The sequence below is a fragment of the Dendrobates tinctorius genome, unplaced genomic scaffold (assembly GCF_039654945.1).
Source record: "Dendrobates tinctorius isolate UK_male_01 unplaced genomic scaffold, ASM3965494v1 ptg000140l, whole genome shotgun sequence".
Lineage (NCBI taxonomy): Eukaryota > Metazoa > Chordata > Amphibia > Anura > Dendrobatidae > Dendrobates > Dendrobates tinctorius.
The window spans coordinates 6,168,876-6,185,357 of NW_027361808.1; the positions used below are offsets into that span (position 1 = coordinate 6,168,876).

Sequence of the window (16,482 nt, forward strand, 5' to 3'; positions counted from 1 at the left end):
TTCTGTGTTCATTATGATGGATCTAGGCTGCTGTGCACACACACGGCAGCCCCGCCCTGCCCCAAGCTTTATTTAATTGTGCACCTGTGTCCGGGCCAATATCGCCCTTCATTTATGTTTGCTGGTTGGGCAATGTGTGGAGGTCAATCCTGATATGTCTGTGTTCAGACCTGGTTGGCCTTCATCTGCACTTGTTTCATCTGGCTTCATGGGAGCGATCCAGCAATGTTCAGGTACAGATTGCACTTGATGTGGTCATGCTCTTAGGAGGCCGTAATGGCACAGTATTTATTATAAATGTAGAGTAGGACCCCCCACATGAGATTGCCTTGGCGCGGCGGGGTGGCTCAATTGAATTGATCAATTTTTTTGCCAAATATCTCATTTTTGAATACAGTTGGATATTATGTGCATATGCACTTCAATTTATGCGTTCTAACCTTAAGCAGTGCTGGCTTCCCCCCCCTATTTTCAAGATGAGATCGCATGTAGCAATGCCCAAATATTTGAGCAGCCACATTCACACAAAGGCAATGGTGGGAATGTCACAAGAGGTGGACGATGATGAGACACAATTGCCAGCAAGTCAGGAGGAGGACCAGGGTGCGGAATTGGAATCCAAGGTGGTGGCTGATATAGTAACTGACCCAACCTGGCAGGAGGACATGCAGAGTGAGGACAGCAGCACACAGGGGGAGGGAGGCATAGCACCCCAACAGACAGGTGAAGCAGTGGGTTGGCCGAAGACAGAAGGTGGGCAACCGTTCCTAGTAACACCAGCACAACGGAAGCTGGCAGTACAACTGTTAGGTCTTCTCGAATCTGGTTGTTTTTTAAAGACTCTGCTGATAACCCAAACAGGCAATTTGCACCACCTGCCATGCCCGCATTAGCATGGGTAGTGTTATGAATGGGTCACCGAGGAGGAGAACAGGCCAGGCTAAGCCACAGAAAACCAGAGAGGTTGGTAACTAAGCGGATTGCAGACCCCTGATCCTATCCACACAACTAGCAGCAGCCGTGGAGCGTACATACGATGATCCTAGACGCCTCGACACAGCCAGAGAGCTAACTAAGCCTAAAGCAAGAAAGGGGAAATCTAAACTGCCCCAGAGCAGACCCCAAAGGAATAGATAGCCCCCAAACATATTGTTAGGGCTGGCGGAATGCACCAAATTATAAAATAATAGTAGGTGCGTTCGCAGCCCGGGGTCCACCGTGCGAGGTGGTACACTGCTGCTAGGTAATGGCGGAAGAATAAAGCGGTATGAAACCAGTCACACGTGGGTTACGTCACCCAATGTGAACAGGGGCGAACTCTGTTAATGCACAGAGCCGCACAACCGCTGAAAGTAGATGCCGGAGCCTGTTAAGCTCACAGAGCCCGGCCAAAAGAGCGCACAGTGTACGGCCACAGAACTCTACCCCAAGGACACAGGGTTAGAGTCCTTCTAGGCCCACTGAATGCACGGCGTCGCTGCCGCGAACGCCGCTATAGACGCTGGCTATGGAGCACGTGCACTGAGGCGTGCCGAGTCCCTGATGAGGACTGATGCCTGACTCAACCTCTGTCCTACCAACGCCTAAGCCTGGGCGCTATCAGGCTAGACTACACAACACATGCGTTCCAAGGGTAGGGGTTTCTTAATGAGTCATTCACCAGTGACATTCATGCATGCATACATCACTCACTACACAGTCTGTAAATACAGTCTTATCCTAGCGTATGGCCGAACAGCCATGCGAACCTTTTATAGCTGCAAGCGTCCGGGACCTTCCTGGCTTCTCGGATGGGCCAATCCGAACAGGAGCAGGACCTGAGCATGTGACCTTCGATCTCCAATGGGAGATCACTCCACGGGCATGCTCAGTGGCCTGACATGGGGACTTAGTCCCTGGAGAATCTCGCTGCTGAGCAGCATGTATAGTCATAGCTGCGCCAGAGGTGGCAGCAACAGCAAGCAAACCCACAGAGCTGGTCCGGGCAGAGCGCCCGGACTGACGAGCCTGCCGAGCAACCTCCTCTGCGGCTGGAGAGGAATGGGAGACCGCTGGAAGTAAGGCTCGGGATTCTCGCTGTGCAGCGACAGAAATCCGACGCTTAACACATATATTGTCAGTGAGACAAGATGAAAACACAAACGCAGGCAGGAAAATAGACTGAGCAAATGATGGGGCCCACACTGAGTAGACAGGACACGAAAGGAAAGACACTGTCTGCAATCACGCAAAAAACCTTGCAAAAAGTCCAACACGTCTGATGCACAAAAACAATGAAGTCGCACGACTTCGCCCTCACTATATCAGCACTCTGGTATATTCTGAAAGCAGAGCAAAAAGAGACCAATCTAACAAGGGACAAAACAAATTGGCACAAGCAGTAACATATGGCCGGTGATTCAGCACAGCCCCAGCCAGAGCTGGCTGACCAGCACAAAGCAGAGATAGACAAAACCAGATCAAATGCAAACAGAATAGCAAATGAACCACTTAGCTGAACATGCAGGGACAGAGCTGGAGACATCAGACTGTTTATTTTTTCCTTCCACATTCCATTCTTCTTGTGAGGCACCTGAAGGGTTAATAAACTTCTTGAATGTGGTCTTCAGCACCTTTAGGGGTGCAGTTTTTAGAATGGTGTCACTTTTTGGCATTTTCTGTCATAAGCCCCTCAAAGGCACTTCAAATGTGATGTGGTCCCTAAAAAAAATGGTTTTGCAAATGTTGTTGTAAAAATGAGAAATTGGTCAACTTTTAACCCTTATAACTTCCTAACAAAAAAAATGTTTAAAAAATTGCTCTGATGTAAAGTAGACATGTGGGAAATGTTACTTATTAAATATTTTGTGTGATATGACTGTCTGATTTAAGGGCATAAAAATTAAGTTTGAAAATTGTGAAATTTTCAAACTTTTTGCCAAATTTTCAATTTTTTCACAAATAAAGGCAAATCATATCAAAGAAATGTTAGCACTATCATGATGCACAATATATCACAGAGAAAATAGTCTCAGAATCAGTGGGATCTATTGAAGCGTTTCAGAGTTATTACCTCATAAATTGACAGTGGTCAGAATTGTAAAAATTGAGCTGGTCAGGAAGGTGAAAACAGGCTTCAGGGCGAAGGGACTAAGTGACTATTTATTGCTAATTACCATTTGTTTATATAAAAATTGCTCCTCCCCATGGGTGTCCCTAGCACCTTTCCTCCTGATTCAGACTGTAACCTCAACCAGGCAGCTGCCAGATTGAAGCCGTCCTGGAATGTTCCCAGGGCTACTTGTATGTCTCATGTGTTTGTTTGCTTCTGAGTTGTGTGGCGCTGATATGGATATTGTTTTCATTCATAAATCATCTACCAGTCATGACTCTGCCAAAGTTGTGCTCCTCAGATAGTGTAGTGTGCTTGCCAAGAGTTCTTAGTCAAAAAAGAATGTCTGCCTGATAAAGTAGTAATATTATATATAGAATTTTTCATACAGGAGAACATCTCTTTTCATCCACCCAAAATAGCAGCAATGTCAGTGGCAGACTATGGTGCTATTCTGTAGATCTTTGGTGCCTTACATACAGAAGACCACTCTTTTGTATCATTCTTGTAAATAGGTTGTTTGGTTTGGATCATCCATGACAATGAGCTTATTACTAGCGAAGCTTTTTACAGCAATTCTCCCTGGGGGTTGTGATTGTGGGACTCTACTTTACACACTAATCGAATACATAGACAGGAGGTGTCTACAGGAGACAAATCCCTTAACTGGATGTAGACATTTGATATTTGTCAGCAGATCCCACCCATTATAATGGACCCACCATCAATATTATGTGAATAGGAAGAGCAAGCTATAACAAGCAATCGTTTGTGTCTAGCAGCCACTCTCACCCTACAGAAATAATATCCATGTGTAGGGGTAGCATGAGGGCTCAGTGGCTAGCACTGTTGCTTTACAGCGCTGGGGTCCTTGGTTGAAATCTCCTCAAGGACAACATCTGCAAGGCGTTTGTATGTTCTCCATGTGTTTTGGTTTGCTCCCACACTCCAAAGACATACAGATAGGGAATGTAGATTGTGAGCCCCAGTAGGGACATAGATGATGATGTCTAAAGCGCTGTGGAATATGATAAAGTATTTATTACGTTTTAGCAAACATCCTGAGAACCAAGGCTCTGAAGAGCCCGAATGAATGGAGTGGCACTAGTGGTCTCTCATGCCTCCTGCCGCTCCATTCATTCATATAGGAGTGCAGAAGACAACTCAATCATATCACTGTAGTCCCATTAAGAATGAAGAGTGCAGTGCACATGGTTGGCCACCACTCCTGGTTCTCAGGATAAATAGACCCTCACCGACTGGAAAATTATTCCTAATCTCATGGATAGAGGATAACTTCTAAATTTGACATCACCCCCAAAAGCAGAAACTGGATACGTTGCTATGCTTTACTTACAGTCATATATTAAAGTTTGGGCACCCCTATTAATGTTAACTTTTTTCATTATAACAATTTTGGTTTTTCCAACAGCTATTTCAGTTTCATATATCTAATAACTGATGGACTCAGTTATATTTCTGGATTCAAATGAGGTTTATTGTACTAACTGAAAATGTGCAATCTGCATTTAAACAAAATTTGACCGGTGCAAAAGTATGGGCACCCTTATCATTTTCTTGATTTGAACACTCCTAACTACTTTTTACTGACTTCCTGAAGCACTAAATTGGTTTTGTAACCTCATTGAGCTTTGAACTTCATAGCCAGGTGTATCAAATCATGAGAAAAGGTATTTAAGGTGGCCACTGCAAGTAGTTCTCCTATTTGATTCTCCTATGAAGAGTGGCATCATGGGCTCCTCAAAACAACTCTCAAATGATCTGAAAACAAAGATTATTCAACATAGCTTTTCAGGGGAAGGATACAAAAAGTTTTCTCAGAGATTTAACCTGTCAGTTTCCACTGTGAGGAACATAGTAAGGAAATGGAAGAGCACAGGTACAGTTCTTGTTAAGCCCAGAAGTGGCAGGCCAAGAAAAATATCAGAAAGGCAGAGAAGAAGAATGGTGAGAACAGTCAAGGACGATCCACAGACCACCTCCAAAGACCTGCAGCATCATCTTGCTGCAGATGGTGTCACTGTGCATCAGTCAACAATACAGAGCACTTTTCACAAGGAGAAGCTGTATGGGAGAGTGATGCGAAAGAAGCCGTTTCTGCAAGCACGCCACAAACAGAGTCGCCTGAGGTATGCAAAAGCACATTTGGACAAGCCAGTTACATTTTGGAAGACGGTCCTGTGGACTGATGAAACAAAGATTGAGTTGCTTGGTCATACAAAAAGGCGTTACGGATGGAGGCTAAAAAACACAGCATTCCAAGAAAAACACTTGCTAGCCACAGTAAAATTTGGTGGAGGTTCCATCATGCTTTGCGGCTGTGTGGCCAATGCCGGCACCGGGAATCTTGTTAAAGTTGAGGGTCGCATGGATTCAACTCAGTATCAGCAGATTCTTGACAATAATGTGCAAGAATCAGTGATGAAGTTGAAGTTACGCAGGGGATGGATATTTCAGCGAAACAATGATCCAAAACACCGCTCCAAATCTACTCAGGCATTCATGCAGAGGAACAATTACAATGTTCTGGAATGGCCATCTCAGTCCCCAGACCTGAATATCTTTGAACATCTGTGGGATAATTTGAAGCGGGCTGTCCATGCTCAGCGACCATCAAACTTAACTGAACTGGAATTGTTTTGTAAACAGGAATGGTCACAAATACCTTCATCCAGGATCCAGGAACTCATTATTAGCTACAGGAAGTGACTAGAGGCTGTTATTTTTGCAAAAGGAGGATCTACGAAATATTAATGTCACTTTTATGTTGAGGTGCCCATACTTTTGCACCGGTCAAATTTTGTTTAAATGCAGATTGCACATTTTCTGTTAGTACAATAAACCTCATTTGAATCCAGAAATACAACTGAGTCCATCAGATTTAGATAAATGAAACTGAAATAGCTGTTGCAAAAACCAAAATTGTTATAAAGAAAAAAGGTTAACATTAATAGGGGTGCCCAAACTTTAACATATGACTGTACATGGTTGGATTTCAGTTTAGTTACAATTGTGGTGTGATTTCTTTCTTTCTTTTTTTTTCCGAAGGGACAATACTTCATGGACTTTTAAAAACATCTTAGTTAAGAATTGGTAAAAAAAAACAAAAAAACTTTTGATGTGGAACCATTAATGTTAGTGATATTCCTATAAAAAAATGAGTTAAGCATATGCAAGTTAGGACCCGTGAAAATCACTGGCGCTGCAGTCGACTTCCTAATATTCCTCTAAGGCCTATATGATAGCCTCTGACTTCTCACATCATGATTTTCTTTTCCTTCATGCAATGCACAATAATTACAGTTCCTGAAAATAAATTCCACAATTTCATCACTGTAGATGGTTTTGTGTCATAAAACTACTTTTCCTAATCATTGTTCATAAAAAAGTCAACGATCAACCTCAAAGATATCGTAGCAACAAACTAAATTCTTCTCCCTAAGGAGAACTTTGCTCTAGATTGTGTCACATTTACTGCTATAAACAGCAGTGTTTGCATAATAAACAAGAGAAACTTTCCTGAGTACTGTGATCATTTCCATTTACCATTAAAGACATTATTCAGTGGCTGTATATAATAAAGCAAGCAAACTGCAGATTCCAGGGCAAAATGTCACTGGCTGTCCACCTTAATTGCTCCTTTTTTGCTTAATAGGATACTCCAACAGTTAGGCTATGTGCCCACGTATGCAGAAAATTCCTGACTAAAAACCGGACTCCTTCCCAGGAAAAATGCGGTTTTTTTTGCATGCGTTTTTTGCGCATTTTTTCTGGAGCATCCACATTCTCATAGAATATAGTTGGAAATGCGTTTTTTTACCGCAAAATGAATGAACATGCTTGCGTTTTTTACCGCAATGCGTTTTTTTTTGCAGAAAAAACGCATCATGTGCACAAAAATTGCAGAATGCATTATAACAATGGGATGCTTGATGTATGCATTTTTTAAGCGTTTTTGCATGGAAAAAACACTTAAAAAAGGCGAAAAAAACGCTTATGTGGGCACACAGCCTAAGATGAGTTGATGACACCGTGTACTGTTGTTAGGACACCAGGTAATCATCTATGATCTGCTGAGTAAACTGGCAAAAGGTACATTCCCCTAACAGAGCCATCACACAGAACATGAAGCATTGCCTGTGTGACGGACGTACATGGCAGGTCCTAGAGGCGCTCTTTGTTCTGAAACACAGGACCCACACCGTGGAGAAATGCACACTGAGTGATCTATTACAGGTCCTTCAGTGCGCATCCTTTAGCGCATTCAACCTAGGACATGACCGCCAATCAGTAAATAGCTACCGCTCGGCAGTCTCACGAATCGCTTCATGTAAATGGACACTAAGGGTACCGTTACACCTAGCGATGCACCAGCGATCCCGACTAGCGATATGACGCGGTCAGGATCGCTGGTGCATCGCTAGGTGGTCGCTAGTGAGCTGCCACACAGGCAGATCTCACCAGCGACATCGCTGGGGACGGGGATCGCTACTTACCTGTCAGACAAGGTGATCCTGCGTCCTCCCGCCTGGCTCCACGCGTCGCTCGTCTCTCCACAGGAAGCACCAGCAGGAAGCGCCCGACGAGAAATGGTCCAGGAGCTTCTCGCGCGATCAGCGATAACCAGCGGGGGAGCGGTCGGAGGTAAGTATCACATGCGGCGTTATTGCTAGCAATATCGCTGCAACGTCACAAAATCGGTGACTTTACAGCAATATTGCTAGCGATATCGCAGTGTGTAACGGGGGCTTAAGGCTATGCTCATATGTCCAGTTATCATCTGTTAGCACAAATCCAGCAACAGTCCTTTGACAAAAGTTGTGAAGACAAGTTTAGTCCATATAAAAAATTGATTCCAACTGGATCCATTTTCCATTTTTTTTACCATTGAAGTCTACAGAAAATAGATCTTTTAAATAGCCATTTGTTTTCTTCCATTTTAAAACGATATGTTTTTTTTTATTCAAATGGATGGCTAATCATCGGATCGATTTTCCATAGAATTCAATGTTAAAAAAACAGATCCAGCTGAAATCAGGCTTTTAAAACCAGACAAAAAGAGTTGTGTCTGCACAATATTTTTCATCAGATTGCTGCTGGATCCGTGATAACAGATCATTACTGGATATGTGAACATAGTCTAAAGGTACTGTCACACTAAGCGATATCGCTAGCAATATCGCTATAACTTGTGACGTTATAGGGATATTGCTAGCGATATCGCTATGTCTGATACTTACCTACGACCGGCTCCCCCGCTGTCCATCGCTGATCGCGCGAGAACTTCCTGGACCGCTTCTCGTCGTCAGCTTCCTGTGGAGAGACGAGCGACGAGCATGGAGCCGGGCGGGAGGACGCAGGATCGCCGCGTCTGACAGGTAAGTAGCGACCCCCGACCGCTGCTATGTCGCTGGTGAGATCTGCCTGAGTGGCAGCTCACTAGCGACCACTTAGCGATGCACCAGCGATCCTGACCGCGTCATATCGCTGGTCGGTATCGCTGGTACATCGCTAAGTGTGACAGTACCTTTACCCTCGCTCCCTTCCAGGGGATATAAAAAGTAGAGTTTGTAAACCAGACCACCCATTTCATTCTGATTGTAGCAATAAGACTCCTGCAGGTAATTGTCCCGAGTCACAAAACATCAATGTCACATAGTGAAGTAAATGAGCTGGACCGTCGTCAATTAGGAAACACTGATTTACAATCCATTAATAAGCCATTCTCACAGCTTTAGCAGTTTCAGTCGGCCATGTACATAAGATGGCTGTCGGTAAAACAAAGGTTCGGCCAATAGCCACCTTGGCCGGCTTTTCCGTAAGCAGGATTCTCTATGAGAAAGCCGGACATGGCTGGAGACGACTTATGTTTGGGAGAACACAGCGAACATGTACGATCCACATCTCTTTAGACGATCAGTTGTTTATGTCCCTCATGGACATTAGTCAAATATGTTTAATATGTACAAATGGTAATCGTTTCCCTCCAAATAAGGCCTGAGATTTAGCGTTCATATTATTTATTTTGGAAAAATAGTTTAAAAATTAATTCCTTCATTAACAAAAAAAACAGTAGAAAAAATCAAATACCATTTGCACAATGTTCCATAAATACATATATATACAAAAAAATATAGTCACATCGACCTGAAGTGCCTTTGTACATATTTACCAAACTTTAAATTATAAAAATTACCATTACAAATACATGAGCTTTACAAATATCGTAAAAATAGTCTTACAAGTTCAAAAAATAACGCACATTTTTTGACCTAGTTAAAAACACCTTTTAGTATAAAAAAAACTAAACCAGGCAGTGTCTGTAGTTTAGCAACGGAGTGGCTCATAAGAGTTAAAAATATACACCTCAGGCAGTGCACTCTTCTTCCAAAGAATGTAGAAGTCCATTCATTAAATATATATTTATATTTTTATATATATATTTACTGTATTATAATTATTATAAAAGCAACTGTCCGTAGTGCAATGAAGAGTGGAGGAGAACAGAAATGGCAGTGCAACAGTTTGTGTCCGGACACAGAGACTAGCTTGGGGTGTCCATTAGGTTTTGCAGTCATTTTTCTAATTTCAGTAGAGAACCAGCTCAGCCTGAATTTAGTGTCTCAGCAGCAGTCAACAAAGGGATGTCCCTCCCTCAATTATCAGCAGCAATCATGTGGGCGTCACCTCGGAATATTTGACAAGAATGGGTTGAAAAGTCTCTTTATTACACCTGTAATATGAAATAAAAAGATAAAAGTTAGTCATATGCTGGCAAGATCCCCGTTTGCATGGCTATATTAGGTCATAACAGCTTGGCTAACGATGATCCTGATGGAGATTCCTGGATTTCAGTGCTTGGTCCTTGGGTTTCATTGATTGACTTTAAATGGATACTTTGTGACAGTCGCTCTCTCAGGCTTTACTGTGTCACGTTACATAATATGAAAGGCATAAAGTACCTCACAAGTACAGCACCCCGATACTAGCCAGGCAGCCCTTTCCTTCTAGAAGTCTGCCGATTGCCTAATTTGTACCCCCAAACAGTAGCCTATCAACGATCCTCACGTTATTCTTCTAAACTATTGTCATTCTACTGTACACCGGCCATACTAACCTCAGTTGCTATGATGCATTCATCTTTCTCGTCTGATATGACATATACTGACTGATATTTTGTGTCTTTTGATGAGGAGTAATTTGAGTCTGGTCTCCGTTTTTCTGAAGAATTACTGTGGATAACAGATAAAAGCTCATGGTTAGATGTTAAAAAGTGGGGACAAAGCTGGGAGTTTTCCACAGTTAGAATAACGAAGATATTCACCTTTTTAAATGTGATGAGTGTGGATCTTCTGAGTCGGAGTCATTTGAGCTGCACTTGGCTTCACATTGCCTTCGCTCCTCCTTGATAGTGTCCTCATTCTTCAGCTCATGTACTAAATTGTAATCCACAGAAGGGTATCGGATCTTGAAGCCATTTTTATCATTATTGCTTTCACTGAGAAAGTCTACCTTCTTATTTGTATTTTTAATCTGCGTGGTGCCTATGATGCTTACAGAAATGTCCTTTTCACGGTGGCAGGTTGCCAAATTATTCATAGTCTTGGTCTCGCCACGAGTAGCCGAAGGCAAGTGACGCTTCCTCTGCACCCTAAGACGCACATAAACAACTACAGCCGCACAACCTAGCAGCAGCAGTAATACCAGGATAATACCAGCGCACACTGCAATCCAGGGGAACTGTCCACTTGGCCTGTCTACGTACTTATTGGTTTCAATGGTATTTTCAGGCAACAAAAACTGACAGTTAAGTCCACCATAGCCATGAGCACATTCACACACATAACGGTTGTTTCTCTCATGGCATGTTGCCCCATTGTGGCATGGGTTGTGCTCACATTTGCTGACAGGCATGCTACAATTTTTCCCAGTGTACCCAGGTGGGCAGGTACAGGAGTAGTCATTAATCCCATCCTGGCATGTGCCGCCATTTTGGCAGGGGAAGGAAGCACAGTCATCCAAGTTATCATCACAGTGTCTACCAGAGAAGCCTTCCTGGCACTGGCATATGTAGGCATTTCCAAGGTCTTCACAGTGAGCTCCTGTAATACATCCAAACAACAATGAATTAGAGAATAGGCACTGGGCTCAATTAAAAATCAATTTACTGCAGATATGATATGCATTGCTGCATCATACAGCAGATAATCTTTTTTACTATGACCATTTCATCGGTAGTCTATATATATACTGTGTATATATATATATATATATATATATATATAGACACACACAAACTCAATTATACAAATCTATTTCTCTGGCTTGATAAACCTTGACACGTTCAGTGTGGGATCTTACCATTGGCACAGGGATTGGAACTGCAATAATCAATTTTCTTTTCACAATTGAAGCCAGAGTACGTAAAAGGGCAGAGGCAGCTGTATCCGCCATCTGGGTTATCAGAGCATCTGCCTCCATTGAAACATGGTCCATCAGCACAGGTCATGGCACTCAGCTCACAGTTTTTACCATAGAAGCCGGGTGGGCATGTACAGGTATAGCTATTTTCTAGGTCCTGTTAAATAACAAAAAAATTAAAAATGTATACCATACAAAGGGACGACAGTGTGAACGACAACGTTGCCTTGGAGCTAATAGCTATGTACAATTTTACCGCATGAAAGTAGTAATAAGAAATGATCAGGACTGAACGCACCGTACAGCTTCCGCCATTTTTGCAGGGGTTGGCATCACATTCGTTGATCTCAATCTCGCAGCTGGATCCCGTGTAGCCCGGACGGCAGGAGCACGTGTAGCTTCCTTGGCCTGTGTTAGTGCAGGTGGCTCCATTCTTGCAAGGTTTGTGGTGTGTGCAGTAGTTAAGATCTGCAGAGCGAGGAAAAGCATTTAATCAACGATGTTGTTTCCACCATATTAATTGGAGAGGTGTTGATACTAGTGATCCATCAAGGATGTGGTCAGTCACCTACCTTGATTACAGAACAGTCCGCCCCATCCTTCTTGGCAGTTGCATTGCCATGGCTGTTGACATGTACCATGTAGACAACCTGGATAGCGGATGCATTCATCGCAGTAGCGGCCTTGCCAACCTACACGGCATCTGGTAAGGAAAGGAACAGAGTAGTTAGTATGCTATTACTACACAGTGGTGAGAAAAAACCTGCATATAAGCAGGTCACTTGGCAATAAATAACTTACTTGCACTCCCCGGGCTTCTCACAATAACCATGGTGCTCATCACATCCAGGAAGGCAGATTGCTGGAAGAGGAGGATTGGAAGCATTAGACCTGCAGCCCGGGGCATCACAAGCAACACAGCTCTATAACAAGGGCAGCTAATCCTTTCCGACTAGTGAGCGGCCGGTAACTAGTGCATCACTGGTCACTTGTAAACAAGCGTCTCTAAAAGACATTTACACACAGACAAAAGAGGGCTCACGTCCCATCTCCCCTCCCCCGGAGTACACTTTTTTTTCTCTCCAAGTGAGGGTCAGAAGTCTTTTTTTCTTTCCCTAATTCTATCCACACATGGAACCACCCCTTAATATCCCAGCAAGTGTGTGCAGATAAGAGTGGACAGCTGGTGTGCAGGGTGCCAGTACTGGACAGCTGCTCTATTGTCTATTCTCTCCCAGCAGCTGCCCTTCTGCAACAATACCCCACTCCCTAAAGCCAATCACACGCAGGGGTGCTCCTCCTGTGGCCAATCAATGGCGAGATCTAATCTATGGCACGCGTGTGATTTCTCTGAAAACTTTTCATTATTATTATCATTTAAATAAATGGTGCAAAGTTCTAAGCAAAAAGAGGGGCACCAGCCTAACAAAGGAGATTGGGGGAAGGGGGGTCCTCTGTGCTTCTCTTGCTTGTTAAGCAGGCAGAGCACATTTTACACAGCTATGCGACACTGGAGGCACAAAACAGAGGGGAACACCCCCATTACACAGAATAAAAAGGAGCTAATCAACATGATTAATGGGGCACTCCAAGTAATAAATGGGAGATTTCATGGAAAAAGTGAGATCCAGCCATAATGCAGAATTGTGTGTACAATCCACCTGCTGTAGACTTACGTTCTGTGCAGTACTGGCCCTTCCAGCCGGGATTGCAGATCTTCTCTCCTTTTTCACCACAGTAAAAGTGTCCAAAAGCATCATCCCTGGGCCGGCAGTAGTCAGAGCAGCCTTCCCCATAGTAGTACTCATCGCACACAAAGCGGTAGGAGTACTTGAGCTCGGTGCGGCCGCTGCTGTGCAGATCCTGGGACCACTCTTCACCCACGGTCAGATGTCTCTGAGTGGTGAGACGGCTGATCAGACGCTCTGGGTTCTCTGCCAAAAGGAAGAACGTTTATCACGAGCGGTGCACTCCACACCAGCTGGCAGGATCTGGTACTGGACCACTGCCTTCAGCACGATGCCATCTGACACAGCGGAAAGAATGTCCTACTAACAGCTACAGTATGTATTATTACTAGGTGGCAATCCTGCACTAATCGCACTGGGAGCAGAAGACTCAAAAGCTGAACCCAATCTAAAGAGCAAAGCCAAGGGAGCTGTGAAAAGAATGATCACTGGGTGGCCCGCCCCTGGGTGGAATGGCAGAACGATGCGCACAATTAGCATATACAGTCAGAGAGGAGCCTTGTCTTACCTGTGCCCAGATCGTCTGCGGAATCCGCGTGCAAGGCTTCAATGATGAGGGAGAACGTGCCCTGTACGGAGAATGGGCACAGTGTTAGTGGCACAGCAGTGCATGGTCCGCCACAGAATCCCCCCGCCCCGGCGAGCTCCGCACCACTGCTGGCCAGCTGCCTGTTTTCACTTTTCCTAAGGAAATGGGTGGACTGTGTTATTAATAGTTATTTCCTATCATTTTCTGTTTGTTTGCTTTATTATCCAGTTGGTGAAACACTGAGGTGCGGCCCTCCCTCCCTCCGCGCTTCCTCTACTTAACCCTTCACTGGATACACAGTCATCTACCCTTGATGGGCAACATAAACCCATCTGAGCTTTAGTAACCCTTTAGTGTGATAGCAGATAGAAATGGAGTAAAGGGGGCTTCAGCTCTGGCTGTTGTCACCAATCGTCACGCTTCATTTAGCCACTTTCACACATTGAGGTCGGCTGTAAAATGAAGTCTTTTGGGAATTTCACGCTGTGCTGACAATTATACAGCCAGCTCCTGAGACAGGAGGGGGAGAGGACGGCCGTGGCATTTCCAACACCATCACACTTGTGTCTTTTGGGAAATAAAAAAGAGAGAGCCTGTCCTCTGAGAAATCACACTTCTCCTTTCTCACACAAATCGCAACCCTTCACTTCCAAGGCTGTGGCTACTAGTATCCCCCCAGGGTATGGAGACAGATGGAGACCCTAGAAGTGCAGCTGCCAGGGCACCAAGGCTTCATCCAGGGGTTTATGATACCTACAGCCAATCTGCTCCGCTGGGGGTGATAGTACCGCTACCTGTGAGGCTGTGGATATATATATCTGCGTGTGACACTTATTGTACTTGTCAATAGAACAGCCGCAGCTCTTTACAATGTGTGTATATATATATATATATATATATATATATATATATATACCACATACTATTATGCGTGCACACTGCCCCATCCCCATATGCCGCTACTCACAGGCCAGGTGAATCCGAAGGCGAAGCGGACGGGGTTGGTGAAGCCGGGGTCCGCGCTGGCCGTGTCCGGGACGCTGAAGGAGTTGGAGCCCAGCACTGGGGTGACGGCGCTGCCGTAGGTGCAGGGCGGCTCGGGGGACACGCTGCTCTGGTAGTGCTTCAGGCAGATCCTGAAGAAGGTCTTACACTCGCACTGCTGCAGCCCCTGGAATCCGGCCGTCCCGCCGCGGCAGCAGTTCTGGTTCCCACTAGGACCCTTCTTATTGACAAACTCCTGCAACTTCAGCTCAAAGAGTCCGGAGCAAGAGACCTGCGTGTCAGACAAACGCCCGCTCCATCAGTCTGCAGGACGAGAAGCCGGCAGCGCACTCTGCAGCATGAGCACTGGTTTATCACAAGCAAGCGGCACATCAATGGGCATCCAACCGGGCACACACTACCCCGGGCACACACCCGCCCGCTCCCCCGGGCACACACCCGTCCGCTCCCCCGGGAACACACCAGCAGCCCACACACGCAGGGACCCGCACAGCTATGTCACCCCTGACCCTGCAGTCATGGCACCCAGCTCGCGTCCTTACCTGGCCCAGGAGCGCGGCCACAATCAGGAGGCTGATGGCTGGCTGAGGTCCCATGTTGGCGGCGGTGCCGTGAGCGGTACCGGCAGGCAGGTGAGAGCGGAGCTTGTCCCGGGCAGGCACTGTGTTCTCGGCGCTCTACAGCCGTCCTCTCATTGAGTGACAGTCCTGGGGAATGGTGAGCACTGTCAGCACCCTGCGCCCCTAAACCCTGGGCTCCATAGAGGTAATAATCCACATAGGCAGCGTGTAATTCCGGGCCCGGTGCTGGCTCTGAGGAATGTCCAATGTGTAGAATAGGGATCCAAGGTGTTAGCACAGTGCTGGCGTCTGCGGCTCAGCTCTCAGCGACTCTGCTAGCGGCGTCCCTTCTGCCTCTTTATATGGAGCCTGTCGTCTGCATAGCTAATGAGATGGAAATGAGCAGACCCCCAATCTGTCCAGAGATGTCACAAAGGAGCCACTTGCCGAACCCTCCTCTCGATGGATCGCCAAATGGTCAGTGAGCTGTAAAATGTGCAACCTCCCTCCTGCAGCCGCCGCCTCCTCCTCTTGTCACCGGCCACTGAGCAGCGCGCACTCACTCCCAGTCCTGACAGCAGCGCCACTAGTCCTAGTAAATGAGCCATTATATAGCCCCACGTCACGTGAGCCGCATCAGTGGATGGCACAGGAGAGCGCATCCATCATGGGGCAGAAAGAAGAGGCAGCCTGAAACTGCTCCAGCACCGCCCTCAGCAGCTCCTGCCCCCCATACACATTAGTCACCCATTTTCTCACCGATCAATCAGAAATAACACAACATTCCCCAAGTGCCACAATCTGAGTTTTTCTTACATCATAAGAGCTCAGCTGCAGCTCGCAGATCAGTGCCAGGAGCCCCGTGTTCTCACCAGTCATAATGGGGTAGCAGGGGCACAGTCCTGTAGGACCTACCCCACAGAGTCTACGCTCGCCCCTATACAGTACAGTGTGTACTGTATAGTGCCATATACAGCGCAGAAGGAGCTCTCTGTACATATGTTACTGTGTACTATATATTATATACATCACTATACCGTTCACTATAGTGCCATATACAACACAGAAGGAGCTCTCTGTTACTGTGTGTACTATATATTATATACA

At 45.4% G+C, this 16,482-nt stretch overlaps 1 protein-coding gene across 1 annotated transcript; it reads right to left on the minus strand.

The window, feature by feature from the left end:
- Window positions 1–9,115: 9,115 nt before the first annotated feature.
- DLL1 (delta like canonical Notch ligand 1) lies at window positions 9,116–15,971 on the minus strand. Its single transcript, XM_073545100.1, has 11 exons — window positions 15,358–15,971; window positions 14,778–15,086; window positions 13,790–13,850; window positions 13,210–13,467; window positions 12,335–12,395; window positions 12,106–12,236; window positions 11,832–12,001; window positions 11,474–11,690; window positions 10,437–11,214; window positions 10,230–10,344; window positions 9,116–9,845 (listed from the first exon to the last, which is right to left on the minus strand). The coding sequence occupies exons 1-11, from the start codon at window positions 15,409–15,411 to the stop codon at window positions 9,840–9,842; spliced, it is 2,160 nt and encodes a 719-aa protein (XP_073401201.1). The 5' UTR covers window positions 15,412–15,971; the 3' UTR covers window positions 9,116–9,839.
- Between the last annotated feature and the right edge of the window lie 511 nt (window positions 15,972–16,482).

Bases quoted from the DNA above. Each gene is read 5' to 3' on its own strand.
- DLL1 (XM_073545100.1), bottom strand. From the start codon at position 15,411: ATGGGACCTCAGCCAGCCATCAGCCTCCTGATTGTGGCCGCGCTCCTG. The intron at 11,691-11,831 runs GTGCGTTCAGTC...GTTATTTAACAG, and splicing joins AAAATGGCGGAAGCTGTACG to GACCTAGAAAATAGCTATAC. The intron at 11,215-11,473 runs GTAAGATCCCAC...GATGTATTACAG, and splicing joins TTCCAATCCCTGTGCCAATG to GAGCTCACTGTGAAGACCTT.